We start from the raw sequence: 13,990 nt of genomic DNA, 5'->3' as shown, positions 1-13,990 counted from the left end.
GTCAATGCATTCTATACTTTGATCGCTGTCTTTTTCTCTTTCACGTGAGATTCGGCTTCGCTACCTCGCCGGTCAGCGCCCCAAATCCAGACACGACCGAAATTTAGAGTCTACCACGCTTCGTGAAACGTCTGTTTGCTTTACACTTATAATGTATGTTGATATATTATTATAGTCGTCGTGTCTGCAAGATACAAACTAGATTTACACATAGAGGAAAAGGGTTTCGAAGCGACGACGTTTCGACACAACGATAACCATGGGGGAAATCTGTTACATTGATAATAGAGAATCTGACAGTGAAAACCGTTGCATCCAAAATTGCTCCCGAGTACACCAACAAAGAGCGCGTGGAGAGCAAGACCCTCTGGTAATCCTATCTTTTTGTGACATCGTGATTCCATCAACCACATCTTCCTTGTCGTCATGGGCGACAGCGGCGAATACTTGTACAAGGACGACCAAGGCCCAAATTTGGATCACCCAGACTCGTTGATTCGCCTCGCGTGTGTCGTACATCGCTTTCGAGTGCCCCGTATTGGTTCGCGCTCGTTGTCCTTTGCAAAGTCTTTGTCGACAGTCGGGCGTGCGGACAAAGCTCGGAAGCTGGTTCTGAATGCGGATGATGTACGTGGCCGTTTAGCCGACGCTTGCAGTGCCAAGAAAATATCGAGCGAACGGGTCGTTGCGGATGCACGTCGGTACATTCCCATGATTCATTCCATCCTGTTGAGCTGTAAAGTACAACCAGAATCCGCGAGACTCGACGAAAAGCTCCTGTTTGAATGGAAGTCTGGAATCGAACACAAGCCCGCCGCCTTTACGTCCGAAGCGATCATGTACGATTTAACCATGTGTATCGTGACGGAAGGTTTGGGTCGCGCGGCTTCGGCTACCGAGAACAGTATTGCGGGGGATTTTGCTGCAGCGTCGCGGGATTACGCCGCGGCTGCCGGGATCTTTGATTTCCTAGCCCAAGACCACCTGCCCAAGTGGATTGCCAAAGGTTCCAAAGTCAGTCAGGACGACCTTCCCTCGGAATGCCATGCTCCCCTAGCCAAGGCGTTGAAGACCTTGTTCATGGCCAACGGACAGCAAATGGCCGTGGCAACCGTCCTGATTAAACCCGGAAAACCTAATTACGGTCTCCTGGCCAAACTCTGTCTCGGTATCACTGAGCAACTCGAAGACTTTATCAATATGCTCCGCAAAGACGCCTTTCCCCAAATGAGTCGCATGGATCCAGATTTTTTCACCCTCATTACCTTTCAGATCAACATACAACGATCGCTGAGTTTGTACTTTCAAGCCCGCTCCCTGTGGGAAAAGGACGATCACGGGATTGCCGTGGCGATCTTGTCGGAATCAACCGTAGCGGCACGAACACGTGAATCAACAGCTTCCGATGGTGTTCCGGATGTCACAAGGACTCCAGCCCTCTACCCACTGCAGGACGATTTGAAAGATATGCGCTCGCACATGGCGACACTATTGCATTCCTGGGAAAAGGATAATAGTCAAGTCTTTTTCGAAAGTGTGCCGCAACACGTCCCGGCCGGAAAGAAATTACAAGAAGGTTTATGTATGAAACGGTCAGAGGCTTACAAGTTGGAAGAGGCTGAGCCTGTTCTCTTGGTTTTGCCGGAAGGGGCCTTGCAACGGAGTGATAGCGATCTGGCAAGGGAATTGCAGGAACGATTTAATGTGGGAGACGAATAAAGGCTTGTGGGAACTACGAAATGAACTGCAGTGGTGTCAGTTTTCTTGTGATCCAATAGATTTTTCGCGAATGAATTTTTTCGTCTAGAATAGTTTGTCAAAAAGCAAGCACAGGTGTGTACATCTAGCATATCGCCTTGGTCTATTATACGTGTGGTAATCGAGAGCCCGACAGAAGCTCGGGACAGAATGATCCCAGACTATATTCGTTCCGCCTTGAAACGCTGCGGCGGATTTTCAATGTCCAATTTGCTTTGTACCAATCTCAACTCCCGTGACTGCACCGAATCCCCTCCGTTCTTACTGGTCCGTTCAATCACCGCAAACATGGTATTGATAACCTTTTCCATAGCCGCCGGCAAATTGTCCGGATCTCGCGCCGTGTGCGCAAGCAGGAGAGAGGCACACAAATCTCCCGTGCCGGTAAAGTGTCCCGCCAATATGGGACACGCAATGTGCCAGAGCTGAATCTCGTTTTCGCGACGCTGAGACGCCAGTATCGACATTTCACGTTCGGAAAACTCGCAACTCGTAATGAATATCAAACTCGGACCCATGTCGTGCAAAGCCTGGCACGCCATTTTGGCATCATTCAATGTTTTGACATCGATTCCTGTTAGTTGCTCGACTTCAAACTGATTGGGCGTCAGAACGTCCGCTATCGGAATGACTTTTTCTCGGTACACCTGCACCAGCTCTTTGGGAACGTAGAACTCGCCTTTGTCTCCCAGTACCGGATCACACACGAACCGAACCTTATGCTTCATTCGAATAGTTTTGATGACATCCAGCACGGCTTCCAGGAAAGAAATCGAGCCAATGTACCCCGTCAAGACGTGACCTACCGACGATAGCAAGCCGTTCCGATCGAGACCGTCCAGAATAGCTCGGAGTTGTTCTCCTTTCAAGACGTCCCCTTCCCATCCGTTGGTATACCCCGTGTGATTGGAAAAATGCACAGAATTTACAACGTCAACATCGAAACCAAGAAGCTGTAAAGGGAACACGGCTGCCTTGTTCCCAACATCTGGAATGTTCCGACGAACAACAAACACGCGAATGAGTGAGCCCTTACACCAGCACTGACTTTCTCACAAGTTCGAATCTCCGGCGTGTTGGCGGTACTCACATCCGGAAACTACATGCGACTGGATGGAAAGGATACGTTCGTTTGTCATCGTGTCAATGATTTGAATGTGTTGTCTCTTGTCGGCTCCGGCGGTGAGGATTGTCTTGGTTCGCTCCGGAATGGTGGTGTCCTGTCGAAGTTGTGTTGGTTGGGTCACTTCCGATTGTCGGTATATATAGCTATTACGGTACACTTCCTATGAATTAGGTAGGCAGTGCCGGTGGTCGTGTGTGGTGGTAAGGATCGGCCATTCCTACAGAGAATGCGAGTCCCGAAACGTCATTACTGAACCAATTCAAAATTCGTATCACGCAGACCAGGTCTCGTTGTATGTACAATCCAAGGGTCCACGACACATCTTCCCAGAAACGAAATGGAACCAAAATCCGGCTCCCCTTGTCACAGCACCCGGAAACACCTGGAATGAATACCGGAAACGAAAAATGGCAGCCGCGGGCGTGGGTCGGTAGCCTTCGACCTGTTTGTTGTTGCTGGCAGCAAAAAGTATTTCTTCACGCATAACACGATTGGTCTTTCTGTTGGTTGTAGAGAGACGTAGGTATTGACTGTAAATTGTAAGTCATCGTTGATCGGATCAACTACCTATCTCTCGGTAAGCGTAATGAGTTGATGTGAGGAACGATACGCATGCGCCACACGGAAAGCGCATGCGCAGAGAGACTCTTACTGTTAGTACTACTCGTCTATAGAGTGGGATTCCGTTGTCGGTGCCGCCCCTTACGTTCAGGTTGACACGTCGCTTGGTTTTTCACGATTGCTATACCTTCCACAACAACATCATCGTCTCCTCACACTCTTCCTTTTTCTCTTTGGGCCGAAAGCACTCGGAAATGGCTCGCACCAAGCAAACCGCTCGTAAGAGTACCGGTGGCAAGGCCCCACGCAAACAACTCGCCACCAAGGCCGCCCGCAAATCCGCACCCGCCACCGGAGGCGTCAAGAAGCCCCATCGTTATCGCCCGGGTACCGTCGCCTTGCGAGAAATTCGTCGTTACCAGAAGTCGACGGATCTGCTCATTCGTAAATTGCCCTTTCAGCGTCTCGTTCGTGAAATTGCCCAGGATTTCAAGTCCGATTTGCGTTTCCAGGGTTCGGCTGTGTTGGCCCTCCAGGAAGCCGCTGAAGCCTACCTTGTCGGTTTATTCGAAGACACTAACTTGTGCGCGATTCACGCTAAGCGTGTGACGATCATGCCCAAGGACATTCAGTTGGCTCGCCGTATTCGTGGAGAACGTTCGTAGGAAGAATTGTTCGGGGCAACGAGTGATCATGCATCAAGTATATATGAAATGCGTGCAGGTTGGGAATATCGCTTTGGATTATGAACTAACTGCAAGCCGTAGGTAAGGAAGTCCATTTAAGATTATTGATTTGTATTCTGGCATCGCCTTCATCGTTACTCGCCGAATCGATGATTTACCATGTGCCTACGGTATATTCTACAAGCAAACTGTAAGCGAAAGATGCAAACGTCTTTCTAGAGAGCAATGGAGGGACTGGCATAATTTGCGTGCGTTACGTTACATTTACTGTTACCCAATGACTTCCCCATTCTCAGTTTCATCTTCGTCGTCCTCCATGCTTTCGGCAATAACTCTTCGAAAGTCATCGAACGATACCTTCCCATCTCCGTTGGCATCCAACAGACTCAAGATCTCCTTAGCGTGCGCTTCTCCACCAAAGAAATCGGCAAAATCTTCCAGAGTCAGATAGTCGGCGTCAGAACGCTTGAAATGCTCAAAAGCCATTTTCATATTCTCCTCGCGCATTGCTAGACTGCGATCCATGGTTGCAGCCAAAAAGTCTCGGTAATCAATAGTCTCTTCGTCCGACAAGGTCAATTCGTGCCGCATCTCCCTGAGATCGTCTCGAATTTCCTTATTGAAGCTTCCCTTAGCAATAGCTTCATCTAGTTCGGCTAGTGAAACGTGACCGTCATCGTTTTTGTCCATGGTTTTGAACAATTCCGCCAAATGTCCCACCTCGGTTTGTGTCAGGTTCGACGCAATATAACCGAGAGCCGCCTTTCTCAACTTTTTCATCGCCAAATACTTGGTAAACTCTCCCGTCCGAACGCTTGCATGAGAAATGCTAGAGGTGGCCAGTTCCTTGCGTCCGAGCTGTTCCTTGAGCCATCGATGCTTAAGGGCAGCGGCAGCCGTAGGTCTAATGATACGAGGAGGAGGCAAGATGAGTAATACAAGGGTGAGTGACGATAACATGCGGATGCCAAGGCAGATGTCTGTCACTGGACACCTTTCCGTACCGATCCATGGGACTCTTCTTGAGCATAATCAGCACGAAATCTTTCGCCGACTGGCTGATTTCGTCCCATTCGGGTGACGGAAAGTCAAACTTGCCCACTTTGACCGATTCAAATATTTGCGTGTCGGATTCACCATAAAAGGGTGGGTAGCCGCACAGTAAGATGTACGTAATGACACCGATCGACCAAATATCACAGGAATTGGTGTACTCCCGTCTCAAAACTTCTGGCGCGACGTAGTAGGGTGTCCCTACCTTGGTTTGCATGATACCCATGTCTGTCTCGTGCCGGGACAACCCAAAATCAATAATCTTGACGGGTGCATCCTCTGCTTCCGTGAGAAAGAGGAAATTTTCCGGTTTTAAATCGCGATGAACAATGCCCTTTTCGTCGTGGCAGTAGCGAATAGCGTCGAGAATGTCTCGCACCAGGACGGCCGCATCGTGTTCCGAAAAGTGTCCTTCGGCGGATTGCGTTTTGGCAATAATCCGATCAAAGAGTTCCCCACCGGTGCAAATTTCCGTAATCAAATGCAGATAACGTTCGTCTTCGTAAACTTCGTGCAGCTCGATTATGTGCGGGTGTTGGACTTCTTTCAGGATAGCAATTTCTCGTTTCAATACCTCAATTTTGGACACTTTCGATTTTCGAATACTCTTGATTGCGTACCATTCTCCGGAATCACGGTGCATACATTTTCGCACCACCCCGTAATGACCGTGTCCTAGTTCCTTGGGTTCAATGTGATAGTTCACGCGAACATCGGAAAGGGCGTCGGTAATCATGACGGGCGACGATCCCCGGCGGTAGTGACCCGAGGCACTCGCCGTGCTGGGGGCAAAGGTATGCGCGGATTCGTCCATGCGCAATTTTGGTTTGGCGGTTTTGTTACCGGCCGGGAGAGTAGAGGTTTCGTTCTTTATGTCCCCCGGGTTTATACTGACATGCTTAGAGCCGTGAGCCGGCTTGTGCTTATCTGACCATGCCAAGTAAATCAGAGATAGACGGTGGAAATGGCGAGGTGAGGTCAATCCGTGCAACATTTATCGAAACAGCAACTACAATGCGCACTCATACACTTTCGAATCGTGGACGCTTTATGTCGCGTTCGACTTACCCTTTGAGGTGTTCGTCTTTGTTGTGGTGGCTGTCGAAGTCGACGGTGCTGATGAATTTCGACCTGCCTTTTTCGATGGTTCGTTTCCCATTGAAGTCCAGTTTGTGATTGCGACGCCGAGAGGAAAAAAGACTCGTTCTACAAATCGACGAGTTTCCTCAAGTGTCTCGAGAAAGCCAAAAAAACAAAGTCGCTGTAGAACTACAAACGATTTGGCGGTATGCTGATACTGAGATATTCTCGGAATTGCACTCGGGCAGATCGTTTTCACTTGTTCCAGTCGATGCGAGGGGATTTGTTGTTGATTTTGCCAAACAGTCGTTCCAGTGGGGGAGATTCACAAACAGCAAGGTACGAGAGTGTGTGTGTGTCACTTTGTGTAGGTATGTGGATCCCCTGGTAGTATGCGCACGACTGTTCTAAAAAGGCTAATAGACCGATACGATTGGTGACAATGATTCGGTGCACTTTTTTGCCTGCCACTCTCCTACGAACTAACATTTAGGTGTAAGTAGTTCAGCAGTGACTGTCCACGACGGGCGGAATGACACCACAACCAAGCGGATGCCTTCCCCCCTTTTACCCGTGCTCCTCCTGCCCGCGCCGCGCCGTCACGAAAATATCTCATGCGAACCTCGTACGGAGCAAGTAGCTAGAAATTGACGGCGAATCTCGTGTCTCATCGAGCTCGTGGGAATTGGAACTGACTGTGAATCGTGTTCGTGCGCCATTCTTGCTTGTGACGAAATCCACGATAAAAGTTGAAAGTACGGGCGACTAATGCAACTATTTTCAGATTTCGAAGAACCCGGACTGATAGAATGCTTTTTCGACGGGAATCACAATCAACACCAAGCAAACACATCAGCACAGTCAGCACATTCGAATGCAACAGTAAAGGACTAACTGTAACATACAGAATCGAGCACGCACACAATCTCGTCAGTTCTCCAAAACTCACTATTCTTGGATACTCGGCAAACTATGAAGCTCCACCGGAAAGGTCGTTATCGTCTCTTGGTCACGGCAGTATTGCTGGGAACCGTGTGTTCCTTTGTTCCCGAGAATTTACGGTCGGGATCCGTTCGCATTCCGAGAAAAAATGCGAACGCGGGCAGCGTACCAGGAACTCACACGGTTTCGAAACAACCATCCGCATCGGCGACGCGTCATAAAGTCTCCCAGACTTCGATCGACGCGAACGCTCTACCAATCAAGAACGACTTGATCCAAGGACCCGTTAGCGCAAACAAATCTATTGGTTCCATCACTTTTTTGCTTCCATCCTCGGGAGCGGACGAAATCAAAACCAACTTTGGATCGTCGTCGCCCGTGGGAAATCCTTCCCTCGATGAAGCCGTTCGTCATCTTGCTAACAAATCACAGTACTTTTCGGATGGACGGGTGGAGACGAGAATTGTGTACGTTCCCATCGAAGAGCAAGACGAATCCGTTTGGAAGGATTTGCTCGAAACCGACGTCTTGCTGGCCATGGGTTTACAATACGAAGCCGATCTCGCCTTTGCCCGAAAGCTCTTCCAGCAACGCCACGATCGAGATGCGGAACACAGATTCCGCCAGTGCCACTTTGCCATTGACTGCGCACAATCCTTCCCAACCATGGTAGGACCATACGACTCGGAAAATCCATCGTTCCGTGCGAAACTATTGCCCTGGACCAAGCATGCTTCCGGAAAGCGTTTGAGCCAGCAAATGGTGGCATTGCTACAACGAGGAAACTCGGACGACTTTGTTTTCGCGATTATGCTCTTTCTGAATCAGTTTTCGGGGTCGTCAGTTGACTGGGTCAAGCACAGCATTGATGCAACTTGGGAAAAGGGTCCACTACGGAACGCCCAGGAAGTTGTCTCCATGGTTTCCAAGTGCGGAGACTGTGTTGTTAAATGCGTTCAGGACGATAACTGTCGCGAGTGTCTCGAAGTGCTGACCGCGCTGGATACTCGTGATCAGGTTGCATCCTACCGTACCATTGTCTCCTACGAGTCGGATTTGCTGAAGGACTTTTCCTTCTGCATTTTGCAAAAGAACAACATTTTCAATTGCGACGCTTCTCTCCCGACCTTGCCCAACGTGCAACCTGTCGCCACGTGGCGGGAACAGCCTCTGACGGAGGACATTGCTCGGTCGCTGCTCGTGGGCCACTTGAACGACGAAGCGGCACCCGAAAGTTCTTTGCGCACCGACATTTCCTGGAAAGTCGCTTGCGGTGCCAACGAAGCCTATGATAAGTTTCCTTCGCAGAACCAACTCTTCTATCCCGCTGCTCGCGGTCGAGATTTGTGGTACGATCCCGTTTTCCGCGTAGAAACTTTGGATGGTCGAAATGTTTGGTGCAAACGTCATTACAAAGTGCGTCCGGCCGACATTCCCGGTACTTTTCGATTTTCAGTGCTCGACAATGGTATTACGTCGAACGAATTCTGGACCATTGTCGGCGTCGCTGACGATTTGTCCTGGATTGTCTTTCACTATGCCGGTGCCGCTAGTGCCGTAGGACAACGATATCTAGGTGGATTGCTGTGTACCGCGGATGGATCGTTGCCGGACGAGTCGCAACGACCAGAGATTTGGCGCGTGTTGCGAAGTGCCGGCATTCAACCATGGGATTTGTACACCGTTAACAACGACTTGACTAGTCCAGGGGCCCAAGAGGCCGGTCCACCACCGCTGGACTATTTCCGCAGAGAGGTCCTGGCCAAGCGAGCGGCTAGTAGTCCTCATCCTTAGATATGCCAGGAGGGGGTTGCTACCTATTTTGCTTCCACCTAGACTAAAAACTGTTAAGCTGTGCTATCAATACCAATCAGCAGTCCACAAGTTAAAAAATTTTACAAAGCGACCAGCCCGGGCCCTAAACGCCCAGCCAGATCCTTTAGTTTGGCTGGGTCAGAAAGGGACGACAAAACGTCATCAGTGCTCTGAGGTCTCGTCGCATGGGTAAGGTAACGAGAAATTTGTACAAACTTTTCCGATGAAGCATCCCGTTGCTTTGTATCGGCTAGCGAATGGAAAATGCGAGCTGTGAGATAGTGAATCTCCCGAAGACGTTCGGCATCGTGGCAAAGTTCAAACAACAATACACTTTTTTGAAATTCTATCAAAGCTAGCTGCCAGTGTTTCACGGTGGAGTTTTCTCGCTTCTCCTGGTCGTACTCGTTGGCAATTTGCAAATGGCATTTACCCAAAGTCATGAAAGCTTGAGCTTGTACGCCAACATGTTCGTGTTGAAGAATCGTCGGCAAGGCAGCTCGCAACACAGCAATAGCCTGCTTCGGTTCGTGCATTCGAGCATGCACTTCGGCCTTGACAAGCAAGGCCGCTGCGTGCAGTCCCTTCATGTCGAAGTCCTCGGAAATTTGCAAACATTCCAGCAGTGCTGGTAGAACGTGTGTGAATTGGTCCGATGCTGTGGACTCTAACTGGACTTCTGCTGACAGCAAAAGAAGCCTGGCGCGGTTAGATTGCAGGGTTTTTGCTTGACAAGTATCAAGAAGCTTCTGTAAAATATCTTTAGCTTCTTGATAGCGCCCTTGACGGCAGCGTAAGAAAGCAAGCTGGGAATCTACGTCCTGATTCAGCTGGGCGTAATTTGGCATGGACGTATGGAGATTACTTTTGAGCATACGACTCAGAGTACTCGCGTGATCAAAGTCGCCGCGTCGCGTTGCCCACTCGTGGACTACCAAAGCACATTCCATAGCAAAACGTCCTCGCACCGGTAATCGATACATGTCACGAAGCTGCAACAGTCTGTTGATCGTCTCCGCGTAAACACAAGCGCGGCTGGTTTCAGACGGTGTGCTCATTCTCGAATCGTCCAACGCTCTCAGGTATTCGTATGCTCGGTTACCGTTTGGATCGGGAGCAACCACATTTGTCGGCGAACCCATCAACGAACGACGCGCCACATTTTGAATTGCCGACCATATACCTGGATCGTTTGAAGGCTGTGGTGATCCATGCAAAGCCAGCCATGATGCCAGCGCTGACGCGGACGAATCACCAGCGAAATCCCATAAGCCAGCAATTGACGTTCGTTGACGAGATAAAAATTCCAAAGCTTCCAGTCCCGACGAAGTATGGGTCATGTGCGTAGGAGGGTCCAAAGGATGAGAAGATTCCGTGGACTGGACGTCTGTGGTGGCGGCTTGGATAAACCGCCAAGCGGCGGATGTCGACCGACGAGCATCGTGCTGCAGCGCATGGCGGGCTAGCGTCAGGCTGGCTCCAACTGCCAGGGATCGTAGATTCCCTTCCACGGCACGCTGCGAACACTGCCAAATCAGCTCTCCAGCGCCGAGTCGTGCTGCGGAAGAAATTGGAGTCTGGTTCGACCCACCCAGAATCGATTCATTTTGGAACAACCATCCCAGGGCAAAGGCTACACAAGAAGCATCCTGACTTTGTTGGGCAACGCGAACGGCTTCTTCGGTTGCCAAGCGCGACAGTGTGGCATCTCCATGCGAGTGGTACAAGACGGCGAGGACAATAGCCGCAAACTGCAAGAGTTGTTGTTGATTCTCGATCGGTGTGCTGGGCTCCGATGACGTGGAGACTTTGATTGAATCCTGTGCGAGCCAGACAGAATCAAAGTACTGGTGAACGGCTTCGATCGCTCCCGCGCGCTCCCCCGTACGGAGGCAATGTAGAAATCGCAAAAAGTGAGCCGAAGGAAGTTCCGGATTGTGCTTTAATAAGGTTTGCAAGCGTTCTTCCATAGCGTCCGACGAATCTATTTCTCCGGAGTCTTCATTGTGTGCCCAAAGCTCCCCGCTACGACAGGCTCGACGAAGTTCCTCTTCCATTTGTTGCGGTGACAAAGGCCAATCGTCTAGAACTTCGGTGGTCACGTATTCACCGGGGTTGTCTTGATGTTCCAGGACGGACTGCACTTGTTTGACAAAGTTTTTCCAAAGCAGACAGCTTGATTCAAACGCAAGTTTCTCCCATCCCAAGCATACTTGTCGAATGTAGACCCCGGTAGAACTCTCGGCATCTACGCTACCCCCTTGAACGGCTTGTTCCAGTGTTGTCACGAGATCCGTCAACGCGTCAAATGACGAAGCAGCCACGCGCAGCCAATCTAGATAACCCGAGGCAATATCGCTCCCAACGTCTTCTTTCAGCCGTGTAATTAGCGTAAGAATCGAACGATCCGATACGTTGTACCAAGACTCGTTGTCGCTGCAGCCCAACAGCGTTTTCTGGAGAAACGCGTCCATCTCATTTTGCAACGCCGTTTTTTCGGATACGTCCAGTGCGGCGTCTACCAAAAGGTTCTGGGGCTCGCAATGCAGAGCAATCAATGCGGCTAAGGCAAGAGAAAAGGGTGTTGGACGGTATGCCATGGTGTGTACAAGACGAGTGGATCTGATCCAAATACTCTCTCACACACAGACACACATAAAAACTGTGCCGAGAAGGGTTTCGTCTTTTGCCAAGTAGTTTTACAGACCGTAGCGAGTGTTCGCCGTCTGACTCTGGCTTTTGGGTCGGGTTCATTTTTCGGGATTTTGATATTTGTTATGAATTTTGTATTCAAATATATACTTTTGAAATCCCACGTAATTTTCCACCGTCGTCGCTTGACGGTGAGAAAAAAGGTCAGCCCACAAGCTTGGGCGAAATGGTCGAGTAAAGCGTCGCAGTGAGCACCGTCTCCGGAGACAACTCATATGCCATTGCTCTTAGTAAACAATCGCTGTAGCATTGTCGACAATCACTTTGCGTAAACCTTCAAGAGGCAGCTATCACGAATTGCCTCTTGCTACGACGGACAAGGACCCGTCCCAAATGCCCGCTTTATGGCGCCGAATACGACGAGCCATGCTGTCGTTCAGTATATTCCTCGTGTGTTCGACTGGGTTGACGAGTGCCTACCGAGTAGGTGAAGCCGTCGACACGGATATACTTATTGGCTCAGTATCTACAGACGCATTGCGCTCGCAAATGCCATCCTTTGGTGTGGGATCGTCATTTTACTTCCCGGTGACCGACGAGATCAAGTACTTTTCTCTACGATTCCAAGACGGCCTTCTCGGGATCCCAACGCTTTACACACAAAACATGCGAGGGCAGTCGCTGGCACGCGTAGTCGTAACGTTTGTGTATTCCAAGTCGGGTGTCGGAGACGTTCACGCCGTCAATGCCCAACCGGAGTACATGTCGATTGAGGGTCCGCACGAGGACATCCAGATTGAATACCAATGGATTCAAGAAGAGGCTGGGCAGCTTCGGGCGGGAATCGGCATCATGTTTTTTGCATCCTTGTTTGTATCAGTTCTCGTTCTGTTTCAGCTCTGTGGAATCATCGACGACCACGACGAGCTGGAAGGGCAACGTAATGCGCAAACTCGAGTACCCGAAGGAACCTACATGCAGAAAAAATGGTAGACACTCGTTAACACTTTGGTATAATGGTATAGAATTAAAAATATTGCTCGAAACGTTTTCCGTTGTTTCGTTTCGTGGGTCTCGAGAACGGAGTGGTGCTACGGAGAATGCATGATGGTCGTATCGGGCTTCAATGTGGCGTTCTAGCATTGCGACGACAGCACAAGGGTAAAACAAGGGTCACTTAAAACTTTGCAGCATCGCCGCACTTGGACCCAACAGATCAAGTTCTATGTCAAGAGCGAAGCCATAAGGGAGCTGTTAGCCGACGAAGACTGCGATGCCTCGCTCTTGGAAATATCTGTCTTGGACACTTCCACTTCTCCATTGACCAACTCGTACACGTAGCAAACTACTTTCTTGTCCTGTACGGCTAGCAAAATAAATGAGGGTGTTACCTGCTCGGTCAAAGACGAAAAGGCTCCTGTTATGGATCCCTATACCCAAAAAGAAAAACGAGAGCCAGAGAAGTTGTCAGGTATCGTCCATACGGTGGCTACTTCGCCCACTCTCGAGTAGAACGACTTACCGGATTGATGTGATAGTAGGATTCGTCCAGTAAAGTAACCTCGTTCTGATGTGTGTGTCCCGAAATGAGAATGTCTACGTTCAATTTTCGACGCATCCGTGCGGCAGCATCTTGATTTTTCCACGGCAGGACCTGATGTCCATGAACTACGCCAATACGAAATGCCCCTACCTGAACGACACGAGTTTCCGGGAACACCATTTCTGTCGTATCGAAATCCCCAGCGACAATGTGCACATTAGGTGCCAAGGTTCGGAGTTCCTCGTACATTTCCGTTGAAATATTTCCCGTGCAAATGACGTGTTGCATCTTATTGGGGACCAACATGCGCTTCAACGGCGCTGGGATTTTGGAAGCACGCTCAGGAATGTGCACATCACCCAACACAAGGACAAGCTCCCCAAAATTGGCCATGATTCTTTGGTCGTAAGGCCACCACGAAGTAAGCTTGATTGGACGACCAAGTTTGTGACGGTAGATGCAAACGCGAGGGAAAATTGAGAAAGGTACGTGACGACGGACTGTGATGTGTGTGTGACAGTGAGTGATATGAGTGTCGAACAGTAAAGAGTGCAAAGCATTTCCCGACTGAGATTATTCTATACGGGTTTTGATTTGGGTCGTCGATATTCGGGACGTTATAAAGTCGCCCGGTATTCAAGATGGAAAAGACCAGCAAATTTATAGATAGAGGCATTCCGGATTCCACTATAGGCGATTGTCCCGTGACTTCTGCGACTGACGGAAAGAGCGATCCAAGCATCAAAAATAGTTCATTGTCATTCCAAATTTCTC

At 49.6% G+C, this 13,990-nt stretch overlaps 7 protein-coding genes across 7 annotated transcripts; 4 read left to right on the top strand and 3 right to left on the bottom strand.

The window, feature by feature from the left end:
• Nucleotides 1–301: 301 nt before the first annotated feature.
• PHATRDRAFT_43243 (predicted protein) lies at nt 302–1,719 on the top strand (the record flags this gene model as incomplete). The annotated part of the gene is made up of 1 exon (XM_002177479.1): nt 302–1,719. The coding sequence occupies exon 1, from the start codon at nt 427–429 to the stop codon at nt 1,717–1,719; it is 1,293 nt and encodes a 430-aa protein (XP_002177515.1). The 5' UTR covers nt 302–426.
• A 200-nt stretch (nt 1,720–1,919) lies between these two features.
• PHATRDRAFT_8828 (predicted protein) lies at nt 1,920–2,897 on the bottom strand (the record flags this gene model as incomplete). The annotated part of the gene is made up of 2 exons (XM_002176941.1): nt 1,920–2,746; nt 2,849–2,897. The coding sequence occupies 2 exons, from the start codon at nt 2,895–2,897 to the stop codon at nt 1,920–1,922; spliced, it is 876 nt and encodes a 291-aa protein (XP_002176977.1).
• Nucleotides 2,898–3,385: 488 nt separating this feature from the next.
• H3-1c (histone H3) lies at nt 3,386–4,251 on the top strand. The gene is made up of 2 exons (XM_002177478.1): nt 3,386–3,461; nt 3,691–4,251. Exon 2 carries the CDS (start codon nt 3,700–3,702, stop codon nt 4,108–4,110), a length of 411 nt encoding a protein of 136 aa, XP_002177514.1. The 5' UTR covers nt 3,386–3,461; nt 3,691–3,699; the 3' UTR covers nt 4,111–4,251.
• Nucleotides 4,252–4,379: 128 nt separating this feature from the next.
• On the bottom strand, nt 4,380–6,670 carry PHATRDRAFT_25067 (predicted protein). The gene is made up of 3 exons (XM_002176940.1): nt 6,253–6,670; nt 5,136–6,111; nt 4,380–5,035 (listed from the first exon to the last, which is right to left on the bottom strand). The coding sequence occupies exons 1-3, from the start codon at nt 6,341–6,343 to the stop codon at nt 4,402–4,404; spliced, it is 1,701 nt and encodes a 566-aa protein (XP_002176976.1). The 5' UTR covers nt 6,344–6,670; the 3' UTR covers nt 4,380–4,401.
• A 533-nt stretch (nt 6,671–7,203) lies between these two features.
• VDR (violaxanthin deepoxidase-related, chloroplast precursor) lies at nt 7,204–9,247 on the top strand. The gene has a single exon (XM_002177477.1). The coding sequence runs from the start codon at nt 7,237–7,239 to the stop codon at nt 8,998–9,000; it is 1,764 nt and encodes a 587-aa protein (XP_002177513.1). The 5' UTR covers nt 7,204–7,236; the 3' UTR covers nt 9,001–9,247.
• A 2,819-nt stretch (nt 9,248–12,066) lies between these two features.
• On the top strand, nt 12,067–12,666 carry PHATRDRAFT_32411 (predicted protein; the record flags this gene model as incomplete). Its single annotated transcript, XM_002177476.1, has 1 exon — nt 12,067–12,666. The coding sequence occupies one exon, from the start codon at nt 12,067–12,069 to the stop codon at nt 12,664–12,666; it is 600 nt and encodes a 199-aa protein (XP_002177512.1).
• Nucleotides 12,667–12,683: 17 nt separating this feature from the next.
• PHATRDRAFT_17936 (predicted protein) lies at nt 12,684–13,708 on the bottom strand. Its single transcript, XM_002176939.1, has 2 exons — nt 13,196–13,708; nt 12,684–13,103 (listed from the first exon to the last, which is right to left on the bottom strand). Exons 1-2 carry the CDS (start codon nt 13,607–13,609, stop codon nt 12,897–12,899), a joined length of 621 nt encoding a protein of 206 aa, XP_002176975.1. The 5' UTR covers nt 13,610–13,708; the 3' UTR covers nt 12,684–12,896.
• Between the last annotated feature and the right edge of the window lie 282 nt (nt 13,709–13,990).

The sequence above is a fragment of the Phaeodactylum tricornutum genome, chromosome 1 (genome assembly GCF_000150955.2).
Source record: "Phaeodactylum tricornutum CCAP 1055/1 chromosome 1, whole genome shotgun sequence".
NCBI lineage: Eukaryota > Bacillariophyta > Bacillariophyceae > Surirellales > Neidiaceae > Phaeodactylum > Phaeodactylum tricornutum.
This window is presented reverse-complemented; position numbering and strand designations above follow the sequence as displayed.